The sequence below is a fragment of the Ylistrum balloti genome, unplaced genomic scaffold (assembly GCF_031769215.1).
Source record: "Ylistrum balloti isolate Yb309-2 unplaced genomic scaffold, AGI_CSIRO_Ybal_v1 Utg371872, whole genome shotgun sequence".
In the NCBI taxonomy this organism is placed as follows: Eukaryota; Metazoa; Mollusca; class Bivalvia; order Pectinida; family Pectinidae; genus Ylistrum; species Ylistrum balloti.
Window position 1 is genome coordinate 626,251 of NW_026782925.1, and position 24,432 is coordinate 650,682.

The window sequence follows — 24,432 nt, forward strand, 5'->3', positions numbered from 1 at the left end:
ATCGGGAAAGTAATCCTTTCTCCAACAGAACAAATGTTTATGTTGATTTTTTCATTGTCCTGTTTAATGTAAAGCTAGTACCAGGCATAACTAGATTAATACAAAGAAATTACATCTCTTTCCTATCTTCCTGCAAACAGAACCTGCTGTTCGCAAATGGATATTTTGGTAAATCACCGAAAATTAGCCAATAAAACAATCTTCATGATAATTAATATACGTCCAAAATTTCTGTTGTAATATGTTGTCTTGAAAACTACAACCAAACCTTTCTATTCAATCGTTCAAACATTTTGAAATGATCATTTTAACGAAAACGGCCATTAGTCTAACAACAATCAGAAGTGACTATTAGCTTCCGAGGTTTACCGTCAACTGCATGACACGTTTTTATTTATTCGAATAATGGCACGGTTCAGAGAACTACACAGGTTCTTCCATATTTTCAAAAATATTCAAATGTACAATATATATTGAAATATGACACTACTGCACCTTTCCATCTAGGTTTTAGCATTTTTAAAATATAAAGACTACTTATCTTATTGAAAGTTCTATTATAATGTGTTATTCACTTCCTGACTTTTGAACATTGCTCTGAGAATATCCGAAAAGACGATTTTGTACAAAGTAATAGGCAAGCGAATGAGTCTTAACTCTTACTAAATTACCGTTGATGATAATCGTCCATATGAACATTTCAGAAGTAAACGAGCAACAGAGACGATTTTTCACCGACTCCTTCGGTGGCAGTATCGATAGCGGAGCTAAAGGCGATGGTAGTTCGAGTCTGGGTGGAAGTGTACATACACCAGTAGGAAGTGTGTCCGGCCACGCCCACTTTTCTCATGGTGATCTATCTGGAGGTGATGTTGGTGTATCTGGCAATGTGGGAAAGTTCGGAACAGCTGGTGTCCATGCCAACTACGACAATGGACACCTAAGTGGAGGGGTCGATGCCGGAGTTGATTTTGGAGGCATTGCACATGCTCAAGGACATGTGGACATTGATCACAACCTCGACGTTAGTGGAGGAGTAAACGCAGGAGTGGACCTCGGAGGGTTTAAGGAGACAGCCACACTAGATGTGGACCACAACGGACACACTACAGGAGGGATACAGGGAACATTCGGAAGGAGAGGTAAAGTTTAATTTTGATCATCACCTATATTTCAGAGAATTTGTGTAAACAACTATGGTTTCAATCACTGTACACGAAACCCTTTAATCAATTTCAAAACATGTCAAACATCGGGAAAGTAATCCTTTCTCCAACAGAACAAATGTTTATGTTGATTTTTTCATTGTCCTGTTTAATGTAAAGCTAGTATCAAGCATAAGTAGATTAATGCACAAATAAATAATGATATCTCTTTCCTATCTTATTCAAACAGAACTCACCGTTCGCAAATGAATCTTTTGGTAAATCACCGAAAATTAACCAATAAAACAACCTTCATGAGGATTGATATACGTCCAAAATTTCTGTTGTAATATGTTGTCTTGAAAACTACAACCAAACTTTCACTTCAATCGTTCAAACATTTAGAAATGATGATTTTACTGAAAACGACTATTAGACTAACAACAATTAGAAGTGACTATTAGCTTCCGAGGTTTGCCGTAAATTGCATGACACGTTTTATTTATTCGAATAATGGCATGGGTCAGAGAACTACACATGTTCTTATAAATTTTCAAAAATATTCAAATTTACTATATATATATTGAAATATGGTACTAGTGCACCTTTCCATCTAGATTTTGGCATTTTTAAAATATAAAAACTAATTTTCTTATTGAAAGTTCTATCAAAGGTGCTATTCACTTCCTGTCTTTTGTACAATGCTCTGAGAATATCCGAAAAGACGATTTTGTACAAAGTAATAGGCAAGCGAATGAGTCTTAACTCTTACTAAAACCGTTGATGATAATCGTCCATATGAACATTTCAGAAGTAAACGAGCAACAGAGACGATTTTTCACCGACTCCTTCGGTGGCAGTATCGATAGCGGAGCTAAAGGCGATGGTAGTTCGAGCGTGGGTGGAAGTGTACATACACCAGTAGGAAGTGTGTCCGGCCACGCCCACTTTTCTCATGGTGATCTGTCCGGAGGTGATGTTGGTGTATCTGGCAATGTGGGAAAGTTCGGAACAGCTGGTGTCCATGCCAACTACGACAATGGACACCTAAGCGGAGGGGTCGATGCCGGAGTTGATTTTGGAGGCATTGCACATGCTCAAGGACATGTGGACATTGATCACAACCTCGACGTTAGTGGAGGAGTAAACGCAGGAGTGGACCTCGGAGGGTTTAAGGAGACAGCCACACTAGATGTGGACCACAACGGACACACTACAGGAGGGATACAGGGAACATTCGGAAGGAGAGGTAAAGCTTTATTTTGATCATCACCTATATTTCAGAGGATTTGTGTAAACAACTATGATTTGAATCAGAGTAGACGAAATCCTTAAATCAAATTCAAAACGTGTCAAACTTCGATAGTCATCCTTTCGCCAACAGAACAATTCTTCAAGTTGTTGTTTCATTGTCCTGTTTTATGTAAAGCTAGTACCAGGCATAACTAGATTAATACAAAGAAATTACATCTCTTTCCTATCTTCCTGCAAACAGAACCTGCTGTTCGCAAATGGATATTTTGGTAAATCACCGAATATTAGCCAATAAAACAATCTTCATGATAATTAATATACGTCCAAAATTTCTGTTGTAATATGTTGTCTTGAAAACTACAACCAAACCTTTCTATTCAATCGTTCAAACATTTTGAAATGATCATTTTAACGAAAACGGCCATTAGTCTAACAACAATCAGAAGTGACTATTAGCTTCCGAGGTTTACCGTCAACTGCATGACACGTTTTTATTTATTCGAATAATGGCACGGTTCAGAGAACTACACAGGTTCTTCCATATTTTCAAAAATATTCAAATGTACAATATATATTGAAATATGACACTACTGCACCTTTCCATCTAGGTTTTAGCATTTTTAAAATATAAAGACTACTTATCTTATTGAAAGTTCTATTATAATGTGTTATTCACTTCCTGACTTTTGAACATTGCTCTGAGAATATCCGAAAAGACGATTTTGTACAAAGTAATAGGCAAGCGAATGAGTCTTAACTCTTACTAAATTACCGTTGATGATAATCGTCCATATGAACATTTCAGAAGTAAACGAGCAACAGAGACGATTTTTCACCGACTCCTTCGGTGGCAGTATCGATAGCGGAGCTAAAGGCGATGGTAGTTCGAGTCTGGGTGGAAGTGTACATACACCAGTAGGAAGTGTGTCCGGCCACGCCCACTTTTCTCATGGTGATCTATCTGGAGGTGATGTTGGTGTATCTGGCAATGTGGGAAAGTTCGGAACAGCTGGTGTCCATGCCAACTACGACAATGGACACCTAAGTGGAGGGGTCGATGCCGGAGTTGATTTTGGAGGCATTGCACATGCTCAAGGACATGTGGACATTGATCACAACCTCGACTTTAGTGGAGGAGTAAACGCAGGAGTGGACCTCGGAGGGTTTAAGGAGACAGCCACACTAGATGTGGACCACAACGGACACACTACAGGAGGGATACAGGGAACATTCGGAAGGAGAGGTAAAGTTTAATTTTGATCATCACCTATATTTCAGAGAATTTGTGTAAACAACTATGGTTTCAATCACTGTACACGAAACCCTTTAATCAATTTCAAAACATGTCAAACATCGGGAAAGTAATCCTTTCTCCAACAGAACAAATGTTTATGTTGATTTTTTCATTGTCCTGTTTAATGTAAAGCTAGTATCAAGCATAAGTAGATTAATGCACAAATAAATAATGATATCTCTTTCCTATCTTATTCAAACAGAACTCACCGTTCGCAAATGAATCTTTTGGTAAATCACCGAAAATTAACCAATAAAACAACCTTCATGAGGATTGATATACGTCCAAAATTTCTGTTGTAATATGTTGTCTTGAAAACTACAACCAAACTTTCACTTCAATCGTTCAAACATTTAGAAATGATGATTTTACTGAAAACGACTATTAGACTAACAACAATTAGAAGTGACTATTAGCTTCCGAGGTTTGCCGTAAATTGCATGACACGTTTTATTTATTCGAATAATGGCATGGGTCAGAGAACTACACATGTTCTTCTATCTTTTTAAAAAATATTCAAATGTACAATATATATTGAAATATGGCACTTCTGCACCTTTCCATCTAGATTTTGGCATTTTTAAAATATAAAAACTACTGATCTTATCGAAAGTTCTATCAGAAGGTGCTATTCACTTCCTGTCTTTTGTACAATGCTCTGAGAATATCCGAAAAGACGATTTTGTACAAAGTAATAGGCAAGCGAATGAGTCTTAACTCTTACTAAATTACCGTTGATGATAATCGTCCATATGAACATTTCAGAAGTAAACGAGCAACAGAGACGATTTTTCACCGACTCCTTCGGTGGCAGTATCGATAGCGGAGCTAAAGGCGATGGTAGTTCGAGCGTTGGTGGAAGTGTACATACACCAGTAGGAAGTGTGTCCGGCCACGCCCACTTTTCTCATGGTGATCTGTCCGGAGGTGATTTTGGTGTATCTGGCAATGTGGGAAAGTTCGGAACAGCTGGTGTCCATGCCAACTACGACAATGGACACCTAAGTGGAGGGGTCGATGCCGGAGTTGATTTTGGAGGCATTGCACATGCTCAAGGACATGTGGACATTGATCACAACCTCGACGTTAGTGGAGGAGTGAACGCAGGAGTGGACCTCGGAGGGTTTAAGGAGACAGCCACACTAGATGTGGACCACAACGGACACACTACAGGAGGGATACAGGGAACATTCGGAAGGAGAGGTAAAGATTTATTTTGATCAACATCTATATTTCAGAGGATTTGTGTAAACAACTATGATTTTAATTACAGTACACGAAATCCTTTAATCAAATTCAAAACATGTCAAACGTCGATAATTATCCTTTCGCCAACAGAACAAATGTTTATGTTGTTTTTTCATTGTCCTGTTTTATTTAAAGCTAGTACCAAACATAACTAGATTAATGCAAAAACATATCTCTTTCCTATCTTCTTCAAACAGAGCCCACCGTTCACAAATGAATCTTTTGGTAAATCACCGAAAATTAGCAAATAAAACAACCTTTATGAGGATTGGTATACGTCCAAAATTTCTGTTGTAATATGATCTCTTGAAAACTACAACCAAACCTTTCAATTTAATCCTTCAAACATTTTAAATGATAATTTTTACGAAAACGACTATTCGTCTATAACAATTAGAAGTGACTATTAGCTTCCGAGGTTTGCCGTCAATTGCATGACACGTTTTTATTTATTCGAATAATGGCATGGTTCAGAGAACTACACGTTCTTCTAAAATTTTCAAAAATATTCAAATGTACAATATATATTGAAATATGGTACTACTGCACCTTTCCATCTAGATTTTGGCATTTTTAAAATATAAAAACTACTTATCTTATTGAAAGTTCTATTATAAGGTGCTATTCACTTCCTGTCTTTTGTACATTGCTCTGAGAATATCCGAAAAGACGATTTTGTACAAATTAATAGGCAAGCGAATGAGTCTTAACTCTTATTAAAATACCTTCCATATGAACAACATTTCAGAAGTAAACGAGCGACAGAGACGATATTTCACCGACTCCTTCGGTGGCAGTATCGATAGCGGAGCTAAAGGCGATGGTAGTTCGAGCGTTGGTGGAAGTGTACATACACCAGTAGGAAGTGTGTCCGGCCACGCCCACTTTTCTCATGGTGATCTGTCTGGAGGTGATGTTGGTGTATCTGGCAATGTGGGAAAGTTCGGAACAGCTGGTGTCCATGCCAACTACGACAATGGACACTTTAGTGGAGGGGGCGATGTCGGGGTTGATCTTGGAGGCATTGCACATGCTCAAGGACATGTGGACATTGATCACAACCTCGACTTTAGTGGAGGAGTGAACGCAGGAGTGGACCTCGGAGGGTTTAAGGAGACAGCCACACTAGATGTGGACCACAACGGACACACTACAGGAGGGATACAGGGAACATTCGGAAGGAGAGGTAAAGCTTTATTTTGATCATCACCTATATTTCAGAGGATTTGCAAGTTATTTTTTCATTGTCTTCTTGTATGTACAGATAGCACCGAGCAAAATTTAATTAACAACTATGATTTTAATCACAATACACGAAATCCTTTAATCAAATTAAGTATATATATATATATATATATATATATATATATATATATATATATATATATATATATCAATCTTAGATAGTAATCCTTTCTCCGGGAAGACAAATGTATAAGTTTTATTTTTCATTGGAACTGTTTTGTGCACAACTATCATCATTCAACTAGATTAATGTAGAAAATTATTATTTATTTGCTATGTTCTTCACGCGATCGAGTCTTAATCCTTATTAGAACAAAGTTAACGATAATCGACGTTATGACCATTAGAGAAAAACAAATTTTGTGTAATTCAATAACTATCAATGACAGTCCTCATTTTTGAGTGTATTTTGAAAAAGTAAGTCATGATTCTGGAAGAGAATTTTTCACAAATTTTATATAGAACTGATTTAAATGGACTATTTCTAAAATTGATAATATAATTAACGACAGGTTTGCGTTGTTTGGCTATTGTCAGTTCCTTTTTCGTGGATTTTTTTATGATTAAATTCCGACCTAATTAGCATAGCCAGGCCCGTATCTATGATACACATGTTGCGACAAAATTTCTATCTCGAGAAAAAGAAAACGTATGTCTTAATTTGAACCTCGTTTGAAAAATCGTCTTGCTCATGATTCATTGATTTCATTGTAACTAAAACATGGTTTGACTTGAATGAAGGTAGACCATATACGAATGAATGCCTCCACTATAGGTTACAGGGACATGTTAATAATTCGTCGAATGGAGATATCTCCTAGGTGCATGTTGCAAAATTCTGAAAACTGATTCAGACATATCAATGTTTTCACTCATTCAGAATAAACAGCTTGCGTAGCATAAAAAATATTCGTGAAATTCCATCTTGCGTCATTGTCTGTGGGTTACAATGTCTAGCTACTGTTTGCAAACATGGCGTAATAGTAAAACTAAACAGGCAGTGAAAATCCTTCGTTATCACTCCACGATGATTTAGTCAATGAGAGTAATAGACTAGATTTTATGAAGGAATTTGTAATATGATAAAATCTAATTTAAACTTTATAAAATTATAAATGAATCAGTTTTTAATATGCTATGGTATTTATATGCATGTTCTTTTTTCAGAAACGCGTGACTACTAAACAAGAACAAATCTACAAACTTTATAATCTTTATTGTTTTAACAAAATAATAAATATTTTTTGTTATTCCGTGTGCGTGTTTGTTTCATTCATAACTGTTTACAATCTCCAAGAATGATAAAAGCAGATGAAAAGACCGAAGTGTACGAGAACGCTATACGTATATGATAATCAGTCTGCAGAACACAAGCGGCAGTGTTCAAATTAAGACTTTGTATACTCCAGGGATAAAAAAGCAGGGTGACATTATCTACACTATCATGTGAACGCGTTGTTCAAAAACGATAAAAATCGGTCAAGCAACTTGTATTGTATTGTGTGACGATGACTTACGGAGAAAGCACGAAACGGGAACATCTCGAGCACAGCAGTGTTGTGACATTGAGTTACACTGCTCGTCATACTATTAGGTAGTCTTCTTAGAAACACATTATTTTCCGATATTTCGATTAATTTCTCATAGCATTAAATAATGGCACGGCTAACGGAAGTTCCGAGGGGTCAGGCCATTGCGATGATTATGGAAGGTCAAAGGCAAATACAGATTGCCAGACATTTCTGTGTCCATATCACCACAACAGATACCTTGTTAGACGTCTAAGGGAAACTGGGTGGGTTGCTGACGGACCTAGGTCTGGGCGACCGCGCGTGACGTCACAACGTCAGGACAGGTTTACTCGTCTTGCGCAATCAGCACCTTATTGCCCTTCATAGCATAGGTAGTCATAACCGTCCAATCCATGAAAAAACTGTAAGGAAACGAGTATTGGATGTTGGTCTGCGGGCACGTCATCCGTTTGTAGGTCTGCCCCTTACCGCTGCTCGTCGCCAGCGTCGTTTGTCTTGAGTGGCGGCACATGCCCCCAGAATAATCCCATTGAGGCGGTGTAGGCGGGTCTTGTTTACTGATGAGTCCCAGTTCACTTTTTTTCGAGCAGACGTTCGACGTTGCGGAGAACGTTTTGCCTGCTGCTGCGTAGTAAAGACGAAAAGGTTTGGGGGTGCAACGGTTATGGTGTGGGAAAGAAACTCACATGGAGTTAAAATCACCACTGGTTGTGGTAGCGTGTAATTAAACTGATGTTTGGTATAGAGATGAGATCCTCCGACCCCATGTTGCCCCGTTATTGCAGCAAAACAACCTCACATTCCAGCAGGATAATGCTCGGCCCCATGTAGAGGATCTGTCGCGACTTTCTCACGAACAATATCCATCCACTGGACAGGCCGCCATGCAGTCCCGATCTATCTTCTATTGAACACTTGTGGGACCAGCTGGATAGACAGGTTCGAGGACGCCAGCCTTCCCCTGTGACCTAGGAATATTGCAAATGATGCAAACAGCTTGAAGTTTCCTTCCCTTATGACAAAACAAAAATAAATGCATTGAACTGCTTCAAGTTGGTACTCATGGGCAAATCAATGCCAACAGGATAAAGGCAATTCCAACATTGTGCATTAAAACATTTTATAACACAATTTATAACAGTGATACTAACTCCTTTTGGTCCAAAACTTATGGACAAATTGATAAAAATTGATCCTTTAATTACAAATTGTATTTAATAATCCACAATCTCTTGTCATAGGTCATCCAGTAGTGCTTGAAAAAACATTTCAAGAAGAAACGCCACCATTATCACACTGGTGGAACTTTATGGATCATGGACCACAGGCAATGACTGAAAATGCAAGTAGCAATTACCATGTCCATTTCTTTTCAGCCATATCAGTAAATGAGTGAAAGATTGGTCTCTATGGACAGTTAAATCAGGCCCAGCAGAAGTTATCCGTGCACCTGTCACTGGGAGCCTGTCCCCTTATCAAAAATATGTATACAATAAACATGATGATGTTGGTCTGTTTCAGGATAATATCTGAAGCCAGATTTTGAATGACAACAAAAAAAAACACACATATTTATTTTTATAAAGATATATTTCTTCCTTAAATTATTGGTTCATCATTACTACTTAAAAAAAAACAGAAAAAAAGTTAAAGAGTAATGCATTTTGCAAATTCACATGCTTTTTATGCAGTATTCAAAATGTGTTGAGAAACATGGTCTTCCAGCATATCTTTAAAAAACAGCGTCGGTCTGTAGAAACTTCATTCAAATCAGTCTCAATTCATTGCTAATAGGTACCACCAATACTTTTGCTTGCAGAAGTTATATTTATGCTAAGGTTATCACAGATTGATAGAAATGGTGAGATTGTTCTGTTAAAAGTGACTGGAAACTTTAAAGAGTTTCCAGACTGACTTGTCCCTTGTTTATCTTGCAAAAAGTCCTGAGGACTATTACATACAAAGTCTGACTCAAAGTCAGGGGGTGTGATTATTGTAGAACAAAATAACTAGGTGGACTTATTACCAGACAAGGGCTTTTTTCAGGAAAAATTCGGTAACTGGTTGTTGTAAATTTGAATACAGCAGAATAGACTTGACAAGTAAGTGAAGGATGTATACGTATACTGTGGCCTTCCAGATCGACCTATAGGCCGACACATCTATGTGACAGTAGGTAAACAATAGAGGAATATGATTAGGTTATCATAGTTAAAGCATTAGTACCCATATATTGAGAAACGGACAATGAGCATGACATATACAATGCTTGATGACATATATACCCAGGTATTTTTCTGTTACACAAAGTCGGTCCAGGTTCCTCACAGATGAATCCTAACGGATTTACTGACACTGTGTTATCTGATTTAAAGAAACAGGTTTCATAGTACAATATAATTTTTCAAATCAGATGACTACAGTGTGGGATAATAATTAATAAAGACATCAAGATTACTTTACGCTTGGGGGAAGATTGATTCCTTATGGACTAATTTAACACTAGATGAAAAGGAAAAGTTTTATAACCCGTTTCCCTATATAAAGAGTATACCTCAAGCTCTTATAATGTTTTCTATGATGTCAGAACTAATAACGTTAGACACAACATCAAGTCAATAAATAAAAAAAAAAAAAAATCTGTCCTCTCTAAAATGTTACATGTTACAAGTAATTCCTAAATTAAAGTCTCATATGCATTGTTGCCGACCTGAAGTCATCTAATACCTGGTCATTGGTCTTTTAAATCAAAACAAACACAGTTTTTATGAGGGTTATAAAGACCTTATAATCAATTCAAGTATATACTTATCACATTTACATATATTTAGATAAGGATGTTTGAACATTATTTTGATAGTATAAGATTAAAAATTTAATTTTCAATTTTTTAACAAGTTGAAGGAAAGATGATAGTTACTACAATGAAGCTTTGGCTGGCATCACTGAGTACATCTCATGCTGATTACTATCATATATCAATCCTCATACAAACTTTAATGTCTTTCATAAATTTCTCCCTCTTTCACACAATATTTCACTTTTGAAAATCAATATATGAAGATTTCAGTGACTGTCGTGTTGGCTTTTCTTCATCCTTGTTTCATCAAATTTTGTCACATTATTGAATGTAAATGTTATACTGCACATATTTGTGGTTGCAATCATTTTAAATTGTTTCACAAGTCAAACTTTTCGTGCTTTTCACTTGTATATCCAGAAAATTAAAATTAAAATTTAGAAATTTGTTAATAAGAGGATATTTAATTTTCCTGAGTATTGCTCTCCATGTCAAGTTTTAAATACACGATTGTTGACTCTAGATAAAACATCTGTGAAATTCATACTAATGACATAATTTAAGCATTGAAATGCAACGATTCCGTACTATGTAACAAATAATCCATATGTACTGTTCAAAAACAATTGTACTTGTCAAAATAACCTTGGACAATTAGAGAAGCTTGGCCAAGTTGGCTTGTTACATGGCCAACAGTCTCCAGTTGTAGTTTAATTCTATCATGGATAATATTCACATGTCTTATTATTTCACAGATCAAACTTATCTAATCCAGTTAATGCCTTACGAAATAGTGAAAATATCATCCCTTAAAAAAAAAGTATACTTCCAGGATGGTACACATTTCTTTTAAAAACACTTCTTTAACATGCAGATGTAAATCTAATAGATTTACAATCTTAATATCACATTTAGAAAATATATCTGTAACAGTTTATGACGCAACAGACTTTTTATGGCGTCCACTTTTCCGTATAGCCGGCTTTTTATTCCCTCTAGACGAAGGTTTTTCTTTTGTTAGATTGATGATGCTGTCTTCAGGAGGGTTTTCCTGGTTTCCTTCCTCAACATGCGACAACCTACTTTTCTGTGAAACCACTGGAGCCTGGTAGAACATAAAATATATTCACATATTAGGAATTCAATCTACAAGATTGACAATACAAAATAAATTGTAAAACTTTAAATAGAAAAAAAATGTTGAAATTTGATGTTGTGATTGATAGCCAGCAATCACAGGAAACCCCCCTGGCACTCCCCGCTCCTCTCAACCAATCAGAATCAGAAGCCGCTTAAAGAACTTTATTTACAAGTACATGGAAACTAAAGCAACATTAAAATACTATAGTTAGTACCAACTCCATCAAACAAGAGACCGGCTTAACTGATATGTCATATCATCAAATAAGAACAGAAACTATTGCATAGAGGAGATAGAGGAGATAGAGGAGGAGGAGGAGGAGGAGATCATTAAGATATGATAAGTGTCTTTTGGTTTAAGTCCTTACCGGTGAGTGTACATTCCACTTTCTTGGTTTTGGGAGTCTGAAAAAAAACAAGATACAGTTTGAATCAAAAGATGATTATCCTATTGTTTCTGTTGGCACTTTACTTAACTTGTGTAAATTGCTGCATAAAAACACAGTAAAACTCTCATATAAAAAGTGATTTATGATATCTAGATTGATTCAGGTAGATTAAATATTTGTGTTGTGCAAAACTGATCCAACACAGTTATAGGTATTCAAATAACTTACGGCTTGTCCGGTGAAAACATAAAAATGATGTCCTCGGGTATTTTTTCTTTGTTACGACCTTTGGTAGGAGTTAGAGGAGTGACTAAAATAAAAAAAAATTGAAAAAATATTTATAAACTTTTCACATGAAAAACCAAATTCAAAGATATAACTGTATGGAAACTATGGAAATAGAACAATAACCATCCATATAATTGTCAAATCAAACTGCAATTATGACATTCTAATAAATCTTACTAGGGATGTAGGACAGGAGGTGTAAACTTGCATTGTCATCACTGTATACGTCTATGGATAAAGATGAAGGGATAAGAGTGTGAAGACTTTACTTGTCCCATCAATGTATACTTGTATAGGTAAATATGTTGGAATGGAGTATTGAAGACTTACATGTCTCAGTATTGTATACGTGTATCAGTTAAGGTGAAGGGATGGAGGTGTGAAGACTTACCTGTATCATCATCACTGTATACTCGTATCGGTAAGGAGGTTGGTATAGGAGATGGGGGTACCATCGTCATGTTTTGGTCCATATTATGGAAAGTAATGTTGTTCAGCACACCTGTAAACATCCAGATAAAAAATCTTACTCTGAAGAGGCAGAACTAACTTCTTTTTTTTTTCTTTGTAACAAAGATGCCTAGGATAGGAAAATATCTCTAATAAATAAAAAAGGCACAACTCATATGAAAATGCAGCACTGTAAATTTGACATCAGGAAACATTCTTTAGCTTTGCGTGTGGTCAGAATATGGACAGTCTTCCGGAGTATATTGTATCGGCACCAACTGTTAACTCTTTCAAAAATAGATTAGATGAACACTGGGCAAATCAAGAACTGGTATATAATTATAAATCAGAAATTCTGTAGTTCCTGCATCTGACGTCTCAAATGACAATAATTATAAACATTATTATTGTATCACTGAGACCGGTATAGAGGATCGTAACGATCCTGCACTGGTAATAAACTAAACTAAACTAAAATATTTGAAACTGAAAATATATATCAAGGAAAAGGGGCATAACTGTTGTATATATGCAATGCAACATTAAAAAAACCAAACAAAAAAAAGTGAAATACATAGATGAATCATAAATATACCTTCGATGAAGCATTTCAAATTATTCATTAAAAGTTTTAACAACAAACAAATACACTTCAGTTCCAGGGTATTACTTGTAGCAACCAGGAAGAGGAGAGGCATAAACTATAATATTTGTTTAGGGGAAGTGATAATGGTGTAACCATCAACAGCACTAATAAACAGCAAGTTTGCAGGTCTAAGTGCAATGTTATATAAAAAAAAGAAAATCCACTACATCAGTGAGCAGACTAATCTACTGTGAAACAAAAATTGTGAAAAAAAAAACAAAACAAAAACAAAATAATAAAAAAAGTGACTCCTCCCTCCAATTTAATATTTGACAGAAATTGCAGCAGGAGGTACGCCAACAATTTTAAAAGCGAATAACCAATAGCATAATGATTATGGGATGAAATGGCAAAATTGTTCATGGTATATTACCAAACTAAACAGTCCTGTTTTCCCAAACATATTTGGCAAAAAATAATGTTTGTTGAGTAATGATGTAGAGCATAAACACATAAACAAATAAATTAATAAATATTCTATATTTGGTTCCACAGGTAAATTACTGACAGTACTGTCTCATCATTGTAGGACACGGTACAAATGCCTCAAGTAAATGAGAACTTATTTACACCAATGTAAATTCAAGGGATGCTGAAAAAATGTAACATGAAAGTCCAGCAGATCCTGTAATACAATACTTCAATGTGAAATATCACAGAAATTGAATCGTATGTGTTAGTCATTATTCTGAATATAACAGAAAGGTGTCCATAAAGCTGAAGCACAAATTATAAATTTGCAAAGGGCAATAACTGCACTTAACTTTATTTTTTTTCTACTCTGATTTGAATTTAATCTGTAACCTGTATTTTGAAGCTACCAGCAAGATATACAGCCTTTATCTCCAAATAATGGAAAAAACTGGAAAACAGCAACTTACACAATAATCAAAGTGCAAAAGGCAATAAAATAAAATTTGGATTTTTTTACCAAGATCGAAATTTGATCGGTAACCCCATAGTTTGAAGCTACAAATCAGATTTAGTCATTTTCTCCAAACAAAAAAGAATATATAAAAAAAATTTAAAATAGCAAGGGCACAAAGTAAGAGGAGAAATGGACAAAAACAGAGAGAAAGAATAGTTAGCTTTAAAACTTAATGCCTCCATATAAAAGCTTGTGATATATTATAAAAACTTTTTGAAGATCTCTGCACAACAATCTGTAGGTTATAAAGTGTTTAAAGCTTTACATATGTATAACATGAATGTCTTACCTTTAGGAGAATTGTCTGAATTTGATAAATGTTAGACAAAAATGAAGATGGTTATCCATCAGAAAAAGCATTTAAATTTACAAAATTGTACAATTTAATTATGATGATAAATCATGCTAAATAGCATGGTGTATTTGGATCAAAGTAAACATGTATTTACTAATATTGTGAAATAAAGATATGAGCTTACTGGTCAACCACTGAAGAGGTTAAGTCATTTTATCACAATACTGTTAAAAATAGCCTTTTCTTGACCTTAAAAGAAGATAAAATTTACAGGTAACTTGTAACCTAATGTCTATATACCTGAAGGGGAAATCTTTAATTTTTGTGGGATTTTATTTTTGTTCGTTTCATGGGTACTCTACACATCCACATATTCATACGGCAATGAATTTCAAAAATAAGTAGATTTACCGATCTATATCTATCCATGATATCACGAAGAAGTACTTTTTTTGAAAACCATGAAAAATAAGTCCCACATAAATATACAATTTTACTGAATATAACTTTAAATTTGTACCCACCAGATGGCGTACTAATAGCTCTGTTTGTGCGATTAGGGTAGCGTGGCGTCAGCCTTGTGTTTCTCTCTCCCATCACCTGTTAAACAAAAAATGTTCAATATTTCTATTACCAATGTCAATTTTAGATAATCTGAGATATGAAATAGCCAATATGTTTTCTTGCAGATTTTTCTTACTTACATAAGGTAGGGTTATTCCAGCAAAACATCCAGACTAATAATTTTCCCCTGGCTATTGCATTCAAGCAAGTTATCAAACAACTAAACTCTGGATATTTACTGTTTAAAGGGGTGTGCACATACGCACAGGACACTCAGTTTCTGACCTCTGGGCTCTCGTCTTCATCCTCTTCCGGTGGATGACATATGATTTGAACTCGTCGAATTCTGCTGTCAGACTGGCCAGCTTCCTGGTCTTTAGTGTTGTTGCCAGTTGGGGACTTTGTGTTGAGGGTTAAGGATTTTCTGCCATGGTCTGGAGACGCAGATAGACTCTTCCTATGTTGGTTCATAACCTGAGCCATTTTCCTAGCAGAATTCATGATAGCAATGGTTGATAGAGAGGTTTCTTTTCTAGGAAAAAAACAAAAGTGCCGTGATTTGAAGTTGTGCGGTAGAACTCATAGCGAAGTTTATAATGTATTGATTTTGCAATAAGCCCAGTAAGCCATCACAGAACTCCTGGCTAAAAGTCAAGGGGTGGGCTTATTACAGGACACTGACTTGCATCTGTTGGTACTCAACTAAAAATGCTATTGAAGTGTAAGCACTATTCCAATAAAACATCTATCTAAACCCAGTACATTGTACCTAACAATGAATAACTTCCATCCATGATTTGGTTTCTTGCTTATCATTTTAAAGCAAATTGGCAATCAAATTTTATGGGTGGTACTCCTATATGAGTCCTGTCCTGGAGTACGGTAGATGTTTTACTGGAATAGCAATATGAGGACTTCTGACCTATATTATATGTATTGTAAGAGGAATACTGTACCGAGACTGTCTCAGAGAAAAAATATGTGTATTTTTTGAATAGGCAAACAGAAAATTACCAAATGCAGTGTATGCTAACCTGTTTGTAGTAGGCCTCTGGACAGGTCCTGGAGGTGTTGTAGTGGGTGACAACCTTGGTGTAGTCTGCTTAGGAGGGGGTCCTACCCTGGGGGTGGAAGGATTAGCTGTGCCTGGGGTCTTGGGGTGAGGAGAAGCAGCCACTTGCTGAGGTGTGACTGGGGTAGAGCCTTGTGCAGTCCTGGCAGGAGTGGCTCCTTTAGACGGCGAACCAAGTCGTGCAACTGGAGTACCCTGTGACCATTCATAAAAGTTTGTATTGCCAAATAAATCTAAATTAAAGAGATATTCCTCACTGTACAAACTTTAATGATTACTTAAACAATTTGCCTCTAAAAAAGTCAGAAACTAGAAAATGTCTGCAAAACATAATTACACCTACTCTCATGTATACAAGTATAAATGATTAATTAAGTTGTTATATGGTTTATTGAAGGAGTGTATCAAATTATAAATACGGAAAAGTTCTCCAAATCATCAGAATCCTATGTTTTCCAACCTTAGAAATAATAAAGGGAATAAACTCAAATTTCTATTTTTTCCCGATTTGAGATGTTCATCTAGATATTATATTTGTTAATATAGTACTAATACTTAGCTGAAATAAAACAAAAAACAAACAAAATGAAATTCCAGCCCGAGTCCCTCTAGACCATTTCTCTGAATGAGCTAAAACTGCTTTATACGAGATACTTTTTTATGGTGAGTGTAATTCTTTTTGTACATAAAGAAACTGTCACTATCTCTGCTCCTCATATGTTTCTAACTATGTGATCCTGACCTGTAACATGTAGATATTAAATCAATACCTGTACACTAGGAGCAGCATTTAGTTTCTTCTGTGCCTGATCCTCCTGATGTTCCTCAAATTTCCGAAGATCAAACTCAATTTCACTGGCCAACTGCTTGTCAGCTGACAAAATTTCTGTAAATATACATTTGTCATGAAAATATATTTCACCAATGCCATAAACACTCATTTATGAACAAAAAACACAAGAGTAAATATAAGTTTCAGCTACACAGTTATTGAACATCAACATAACTGGGCTATGAGGCTATAACAGCTGTGGTAATTGACAAGACTTCAGTTAGACCTAGTTGCCCTAAGTAAGCTTAGCAGGAGAAAATGTTGTCTGAGTCCATGTAACTGAAGGGAACAAATTTGATTAAAGAATTCTTGGGGGACTTACAAATTACATAATGAAGATTTGGGGGTATTTCAATTGTGGTACAGCTTCCATTTGGGCATCATACTTCATTATGTAATGTTATTTAACTTCTCTGACATCTCGGAGTCTAGCATATATATTAAGTAATCATGTTAGATTTTTACTGGTGTTTATCGAATGAATAGCCCCAGACATGCCGAATTTTTTACATATTTTTTATTGCTTTGTTTTATGTTCCTTGTGCCTTTCTTTGTACATATGTTTCTTACTCTGGTGATAAACAGGTAAACTGTTCCTCTTGCGAAGTAGTTATATACAAATTCATTATTAGGGGAACATTGAATGCTTGAGGGAATTAAAAAGAACAGAAAATTATCACAGCAATATAAATGTTCAATTTTTTACAGGAATGTGGATATAGAGGACAAAACAACAGATGATATAGTCAAAACAAGAGTTCCTCGGAACTGTATGTGTCGCTTGCATAAAGTGTCACGGTCACCCAGAAATTGAACTGGATGTGCAACGTTCAACCATAAAGTTGTAATACCAAATTTCATTTCTATAACTTGAAGCATAACCAAAGAAAGTCAAAAAAACAATATTCCCAGAGAATTTTCTGAGTTCAAAGGGGCATAACTCTGCCAAAAAAGGGTCACAGACAGCCAGGAATTAAACTTAATCTGTACCCTTGCAACAAGAAGCCATATACCAAATTTCATTTTGATAACTCAAAGCCTAAGCCAAAAAAGTCCAGAAAAGTATATTGTAACACAATGGCCTTATTACGTAATGATTACATGATCATTACATGATCCCGTTTCATTACTATTTCAAGATATGAATTTTATATTATATATATTAGTGCGACATAATCATGTTTTCCTGTGGTAGCATGTTTTCCTGTAGTAGCGTAAACAATGTTAATACTGTGTGTATCGTACATTAAGGGTAATGGGTTAACTGGACGATAATGGACCATGGAGATGACACAGGCTGATAAAATAAATGGGTAGGAAGAATGAACGTACGTGGCCGTTGGTCAAGAGCCAAATAGAGTACCATTTCAAGATGGTCAAAGTATCAATTAATACAAATCCATTAAGTTCAATTTACACAATTTGATTGTATGGATACAGGTCAGCCGACCTGGGGTAGAACAGGTATGCTAAGATGGTCAAAATATCAATTAATACAAATCCATTAAGTTCAATTTACACAATTTGATTGTATGGATACAGGTCAGCCGACCTGGGGCAAAACAGGTGTGTTGACTCCCGCTGGGATGTTGTGGGCAGGGGAGTTGACCAATCGCTGACATTCATATGTCACAGGTATTATAAAAGCAGCCCTGGAGACTTGCGGGGGCAGTCAGCTCGGAGAACCTTTACTGACGCCAACCTGCGGTCTCCGGCTACTCACATTCGGCCATATGAAACCTAAAATGTTATAGGAACTTTCGAACTTTTCGCCAAGAAGATTACTTAGTTATACACCAGTGTGACGGGTCGTCGGTCCACTGTTTTACTCTAGTTGTAACGTATCCTGTTGTTATTCTCGTGGAGCCATACCTGGTGAATTATGTTAAATAAAACTGCGAACCTTTGGAACCTGGGTTGTTGAACTTTTGTCATTTCAATACGCATATGAACACCTGAAGTGTTATAATATTCCCAGGAAATTTTCTAAGTTGAAAGGGGCATAACTCTGCCAAACGATGCGGACGATGACGCGTGACAACGGACAAAGTGATCCCTAAGTGTCCGCCAGCTCTGCAGGAGACACAACAATCAAATTGACTAATAACAATTAATGATAATGTGCCAAACCGAGCTTCATTAAAAACACAACTTTCAAACAAACCTTCATAAACAAAAAATTTGAAACATTCCAAGTATGCCATACTGACCTTTCACTTCATTTTTGTAGTCCTTCATGAGTTCCATCAGGTAGGAAAGTAGATCCTTCTGAAGCGGTGATCTTTGCTGCTCCAGCTGAAAAACAGGGGAGATTGTAAATGATTAATAAAAAACAAGGGAGGTAACAAACTATCTGTATTGCTTGTCAAAGTTCAATATTTTCACAATAGCCAGTCATATCAGAGGGAATGTCATGAGGGACACCAATCATGGAAAATAAAGCACAGAGAGAAATGAGGAATGAAGGAAAATATCAAGATTCAGAGTGCTGCTATGTGGCAGCAGATCTATTTTGGTCTCTTCAGCATACCCTTAATAAAAGACATGGAAGAAAACACTTGATTCTGCAGGGTGTCCAAATTTACAGCAGGTCCTATTCTTGGACTCTCTGATGTCCCCTATACAGAGAAGACTTCGGAGAAACCACATTTTGATCTACAAGGAGAGCCCCCCATTATGTCACCTCTTATAATATGCTGTGAGAGTCAACAGGTATATTCTTCCCATGTCACCTGCAGGGGTCCAAATGGTAACTTTTGTGGGAAATTTATTTTTATTGATTTTGTGGATCCATTAATTCTTCAAGTTAGTATAAGCAGATTTAATGAAATATGTCTGCCCATGAAATCAAGTTTTCATATAAAAAGTATTTTTAATGAAAAACCACAAAAAAATGAGTCTCATGAAAATTGATGATTTTACAATATAAGAAACAGGAAGGAAGCAAATGTTGTGTTTACAATGAATTACCATATCACGAACTGTGTCACTTACCATGTGTTTGAGGGATACAACTACAGGAACAATATTCTCAATAACATTCTTCTTCAACACCTACAAAGAAAACATATTTACAAAGATAATTAACTGATTTTTTAAAGTACGTTATTTTAATTCCTTACACAATAAGACCCCTCTCACTCTTCTACCTCAGCCAACACAAGTGATTAATATAAGCTGATAGCTTGTTTCACAATTGTTTAATAATTAATTAAGTTTATATTTATGTATTAAGCTCTTGTGAAAAGAAAAAGAGGTGTTAAATGGTTTTAAAATAAAGTAAAATGACAAAGTCTGAAAAATTTGATATGTCATCGTCCCAGTTCCAACTCACTCAAATGTTAAAGTCTATTACAAAGTTTACTACAGCTGTTGTACTCTCTGAGAAATTTAACATAGATGCCAGCAACTATGGCAAATTATCACCTTCATCTCCGCTTTGCTAACTCTGTCATAAGTTGAAGCATTACTTTTTCTTCTTATTTACCTGGGTTATTAAGGTCTTCTTAGCAGTCGCCATAACAACAGCAGCCATTTCTTGTTCATCAGCAACAACATCTTCAGAATTCTTAACCTTCAGCGAGGATAGTTTGATTTCCTGAAACAAAAACACAAATAGGACAACTCAAATGTTCTTGTGATAAGAATATTCTTGCTCCAATGCAAATTTCCTTAAAATTGGCATCAGGTATTGTTGAGAAGTCGAAATGTTTACGGGTTATGGTATAGATGGACCTAGGATATTGCACATCCAATATACGAAGATCGCTTTCCAATAAGCAGTAGAAATGGTTGAACCCTGAAAGAACTAGAAACATTCTGAGGATGACTAACTAATATCCACAACCCCCAATAAGCAGTGGAAGTGGTGCTACCTTGACTATTTCACCCAAGGTTATGTGAAAATGACCATAGTTCATCATCATTATAATGATGGGACACTTTTGTGTAACCTGCTTCAAACAGTTCAGGGGTTACAGAATTATTCATTGGGAAACGACCACACCTGTGCCGTATGTTTGAAATGTTACATGTAAAGCTGAAAATGCAGTTTGTGAATTTTCTGTCAAATACAAGTCAATGGACCAATAATTCTTTTAAAAAATCCATTTTAACCCATAATGAGAGTCATAACATCCCAAGAAATATGTGTGTGCAATGACCCTGTTTTATGCAGAAATTCTGAAACAAAATTAAGCCAAATATTCCAAAGTCTAGCCTGGGTGTCAATCTATATCTAGCGTTTCTCTTACAAGTTCAAACATTTACAACTGAAATTTAAACTCTGATGAATGAATTAAATAATGAGAACTATAGCATAGCAAGCATGATTGGAATCAAAATAATTATTATAAAGTCAAACACCTAGCCATACAGACTATCCCAGAAGTTATAATAACACTGCATTCTCATGAATAAAAGAGACTAAAGCTGAAACCTCGTGACAGTAAACCAACTGACCAAATGTTAATGTTCCTTACCTTACTGGCCAGGATCGCCAGTGAATCTTGAAGCAAACAGGCACTCTCTTCATTCAACGGAATTATCCCGTCCACTACTCCTCCTAGTATCTACAAACAAAACAATTCATCAAAAGTATCCTTTAAAGATCATATACAAATTCCATATACTATATATAGATACCACAACAGAACAAATTGCATTGCTCTGATAACTGCATGATATGCAACACTTTATACATTCAGGTACATTGAAATTTCACCTTATTGACCTCCAAAGTAGAGGTATATTGTCAGGTTAATTTGCTTGTTTGTTTATCAGTGTTTATGGCCCCATGAACAATGAGGATCATTCTGAGGTGAGATGGCTACCTCAGAGAACATCATACCAGAGACCCGTCAAGGCCGTCACATGCTATCTGGAACGACTTAGATAGTCATGCACAAAGACAACCATAACAGCACAAGACATTTCAGTATTCCATCTTTCTGAGAAACACAAACTGTCCAATAAGGGATGGAACCATACATGATGCTGTGCAGTCTGATGACCATGCTCTCTACCGAGTAAGATATTCCAGTCTGTCATGTAATACTATCACAGCTCTGATGCCTAGATATATCACCTGCAACATAACTGCTATAGGCAAACATTTGCTAGTCATGACATTGTGTTGAGTAGAAACCCTCAATTATATTATCAATATCTAACCTCTTGTACAATCTTTGCCGTCAGCTGGAACCTGTGAGGGTCAGTCATGTGCTCTAACATAAAGAGGTACAGCTTCTGTCGTTTCCTGTAAGACAGTTTTATTTGATGGTTATTTAAAGTATTTGATGGTAACTAGTGATAACAAAAGATATCAGATGGTAACTAAAGGTAACAGATAGTAACTAAAGGTAACTGGAGGTAATTTAAGGTAATTGCTGGTACCACTAGTGGTAAATAACAGTAACAATTGGTAACTAAGAGTAACAAATTGTAATTAGTGGTAATTAATTATAATTGATTGTAATTAGTGGTATTTGATGGTAATCAAAGGTAACTAGAGTTAACTAATTATAATTGATGTTAATTAGTGGTATTTGATGATAATCATTGGTAACTAAAAACAACTTACTGTAATTAATGGCATCTACAAGTAACTGATTATAAATGGTGGTAAGTGATGGTTAGTAGTGGTTACTAAAGATAACTAATGGAAACTAATAGAAACACATTTTAAAACATAATAAAAGCATTATTTCACTGTTTTACTGACTCCCTAGTATGCATGCAATCCAAACCATAAGAATATAATTACATACCTGAAGTTGTCCTTGCCAGAAAGTGAAAACTTTACTTTGTCTCTCTCACTTTGATGAAATTTGTTGTAAGCTATGAAACATCAATACACAGAATCTCTTAATTTGAATTTATTCTCAAACAGATATACAATAAAATTATAATTTTAAAAAGTTACAACATGAGTCTAAAAAAATCTACAAGTAGTTGTCTTTTACTTTTTTTTTCATAAATTCTGGACAGTTCTACATGATTGTAAAATTTCTGTTAATATCTAGAGTTATCATTACCATTATCAACCTAATGACCAAATTTTAAACTCCTTCATAAATTGCACAGTATAACAGGTTATTCACACATGGATAAAGCCCATTTTGTGACTGATCGAATTCTGATGATATGAAAAAGGAATTCCTGTTCATTAAAGTGTAAAATTTAAGGGTGTATATGCTTATTAAAAACACTACAGAACATTTCAATGGCCATTAAAGAAATCTAAAAACTGTGGCAGAGAACTTGAAAATAAATGAAAGTACAGTATTGTTTCTACAATTTTAGATTTAATTCCTATTTTGTATATAGTTTTTGGAAACACAGGCTTCAGACCTATTTTATGCTCATCTCATCAAGTAGCACTATAAATGAATTTTCATATACTTGAACACTGGGATATTTTGAAATAATTTTGATGAGAGTCTTCCTCAGGAAAGCAAGAAACATTTTATTCCTTGGAGGAAAATTAGAGCTGTTTAACTTCAACTATTCATGGGTCACTTATTTTTGGATTCAATTGAGATTTTACAAATTTCTTTATGAGCAGCTGTTTTGGCTTTTAATTTGCCAATGCACTTGTCTAATTGGTGTCATACAATGAGTCATAGTAGGCTTTGGTCCACATGAAGTCATCCTTTTTGTGTGACGTGGTTTGTAAAGATGTGAAAGGTTTTAGGACTTAACACGTCAACAACCAATTTTTTTTTTATTTTTTTTTTTTCAATTGTGATTTTTTTAAAGAGGAATGCTAGATTAAAAAAAAAATCTGGTCAACAACGAAAACTATATTCAACATTTGCATGAAGCAATTAGTGTTGCCTTTCAGAAATAATTAGGTGAACAGCAATATTTTGAGTGAATATTCCTTTTCTGTATATATATTTTTTTAAAAGATGAACGTTACATTTAAAGAATTATTAAGACATGTTCAAGTTAAGTCTTCATTTCTTTAAAAGGATGTTATTTACTATACAATCCAACCACAAACCTCCATGGCCCTGGTAGGCATTGAAGTGAAAAATGCATTCCATGAAATGGTGGAAGAACATGGATGGGTACCTCTGGAACAGCATATGGATAAGGCAGAACTCAGCTGTAATACAAAACATAAAAATACCAAAATAAGTTCATGGGGTCAACACATGCTTGATTAATAAATCACTAATCACATACATGAAACTCCTCTCATATTCAGAAAATGAAACTTTCATTCTTAAAAATTAAATTCTATTGTTTTAAATGAAAATAATTCAAATCCTGACCTGCGACAATAACTGACTATACTGTACATA

The 24,432-nt window shown here is 35.4% G+C and overlaps 2 protein-coding genes across 2 annotated transcripts in view; one reads left to right on the forward strand and one right to left on the reverse strand.

Annotated features, from left to right (window-relative positions):
• The first annotated feature begins 691 nt into the window (after window positions 1-691).
• LOC132563809 (PE-PGRS family protein PE_PGRS47-like) lies at window positions 692-6,144 on the forward strand. Its single transcript, XM_060228559.1, has 5 exons — window positions 692-1,142; window positions 1,957-2,394; window positions 3,205-3,642; window positions 4,459-4,896; window positions 5,690-6,144. The coding sequence occupies exons 1-5, from the start codon at window positions 692-694 to the stop codon at window positions 6,142-6,144; spliced, it is 2,220 nt and encodes a 739-aa protein (XP_060084542.1).
• Window positions 6,145-11,382: 5,238 nt separating this feature from the next.
• LOC132563810 (condensin-2 complex subunit D3-L-like) overlaps window positions 11,383-24,432 on the reverse strand; it is a 37,987-nt gene continuing 24,937 nt past the window's right edge. Inside the window, 15 exon segments of the mRNA XM_060228561.1 lie at window positions 11,383-11,623; window positions 12,027-12,063; window positions 12,276-12,357; window positions 12,727-12,837; window positions 15,179-15,254; window positions 15,504-15,750; window positions 16,253-16,485; window positions 17,061-17,176; window positions 19,333-19,417; window positions 20,117-20,176; window positions 20,610-20,720; window positions 21,604-21,693; window positions 22,295-22,369; window positions 22,887-22,960; window positions 24,129-24,233. Of these exon segments, the coding sequence (XP_060084544.1) occupies window positions 11,453-11,623; window positions 12,027-12,063; window positions 12,276-12,357; window positions 12,727-12,837; window positions 15,179-15,254; window positions 15,504-15,750; window positions 16,253-16,485; window positions 17,061-17,176; window positions 19,333-19,417; window positions 20,117-20,176; window positions 20,610-20,720; window positions 21,604-21,693; window positions 22,295-22,369; window positions 22,887-22,960; window positions 24,129-24,233 (1,673 nt within the window). The 3' untranslated portion in view covers window positions 11,383-11,452.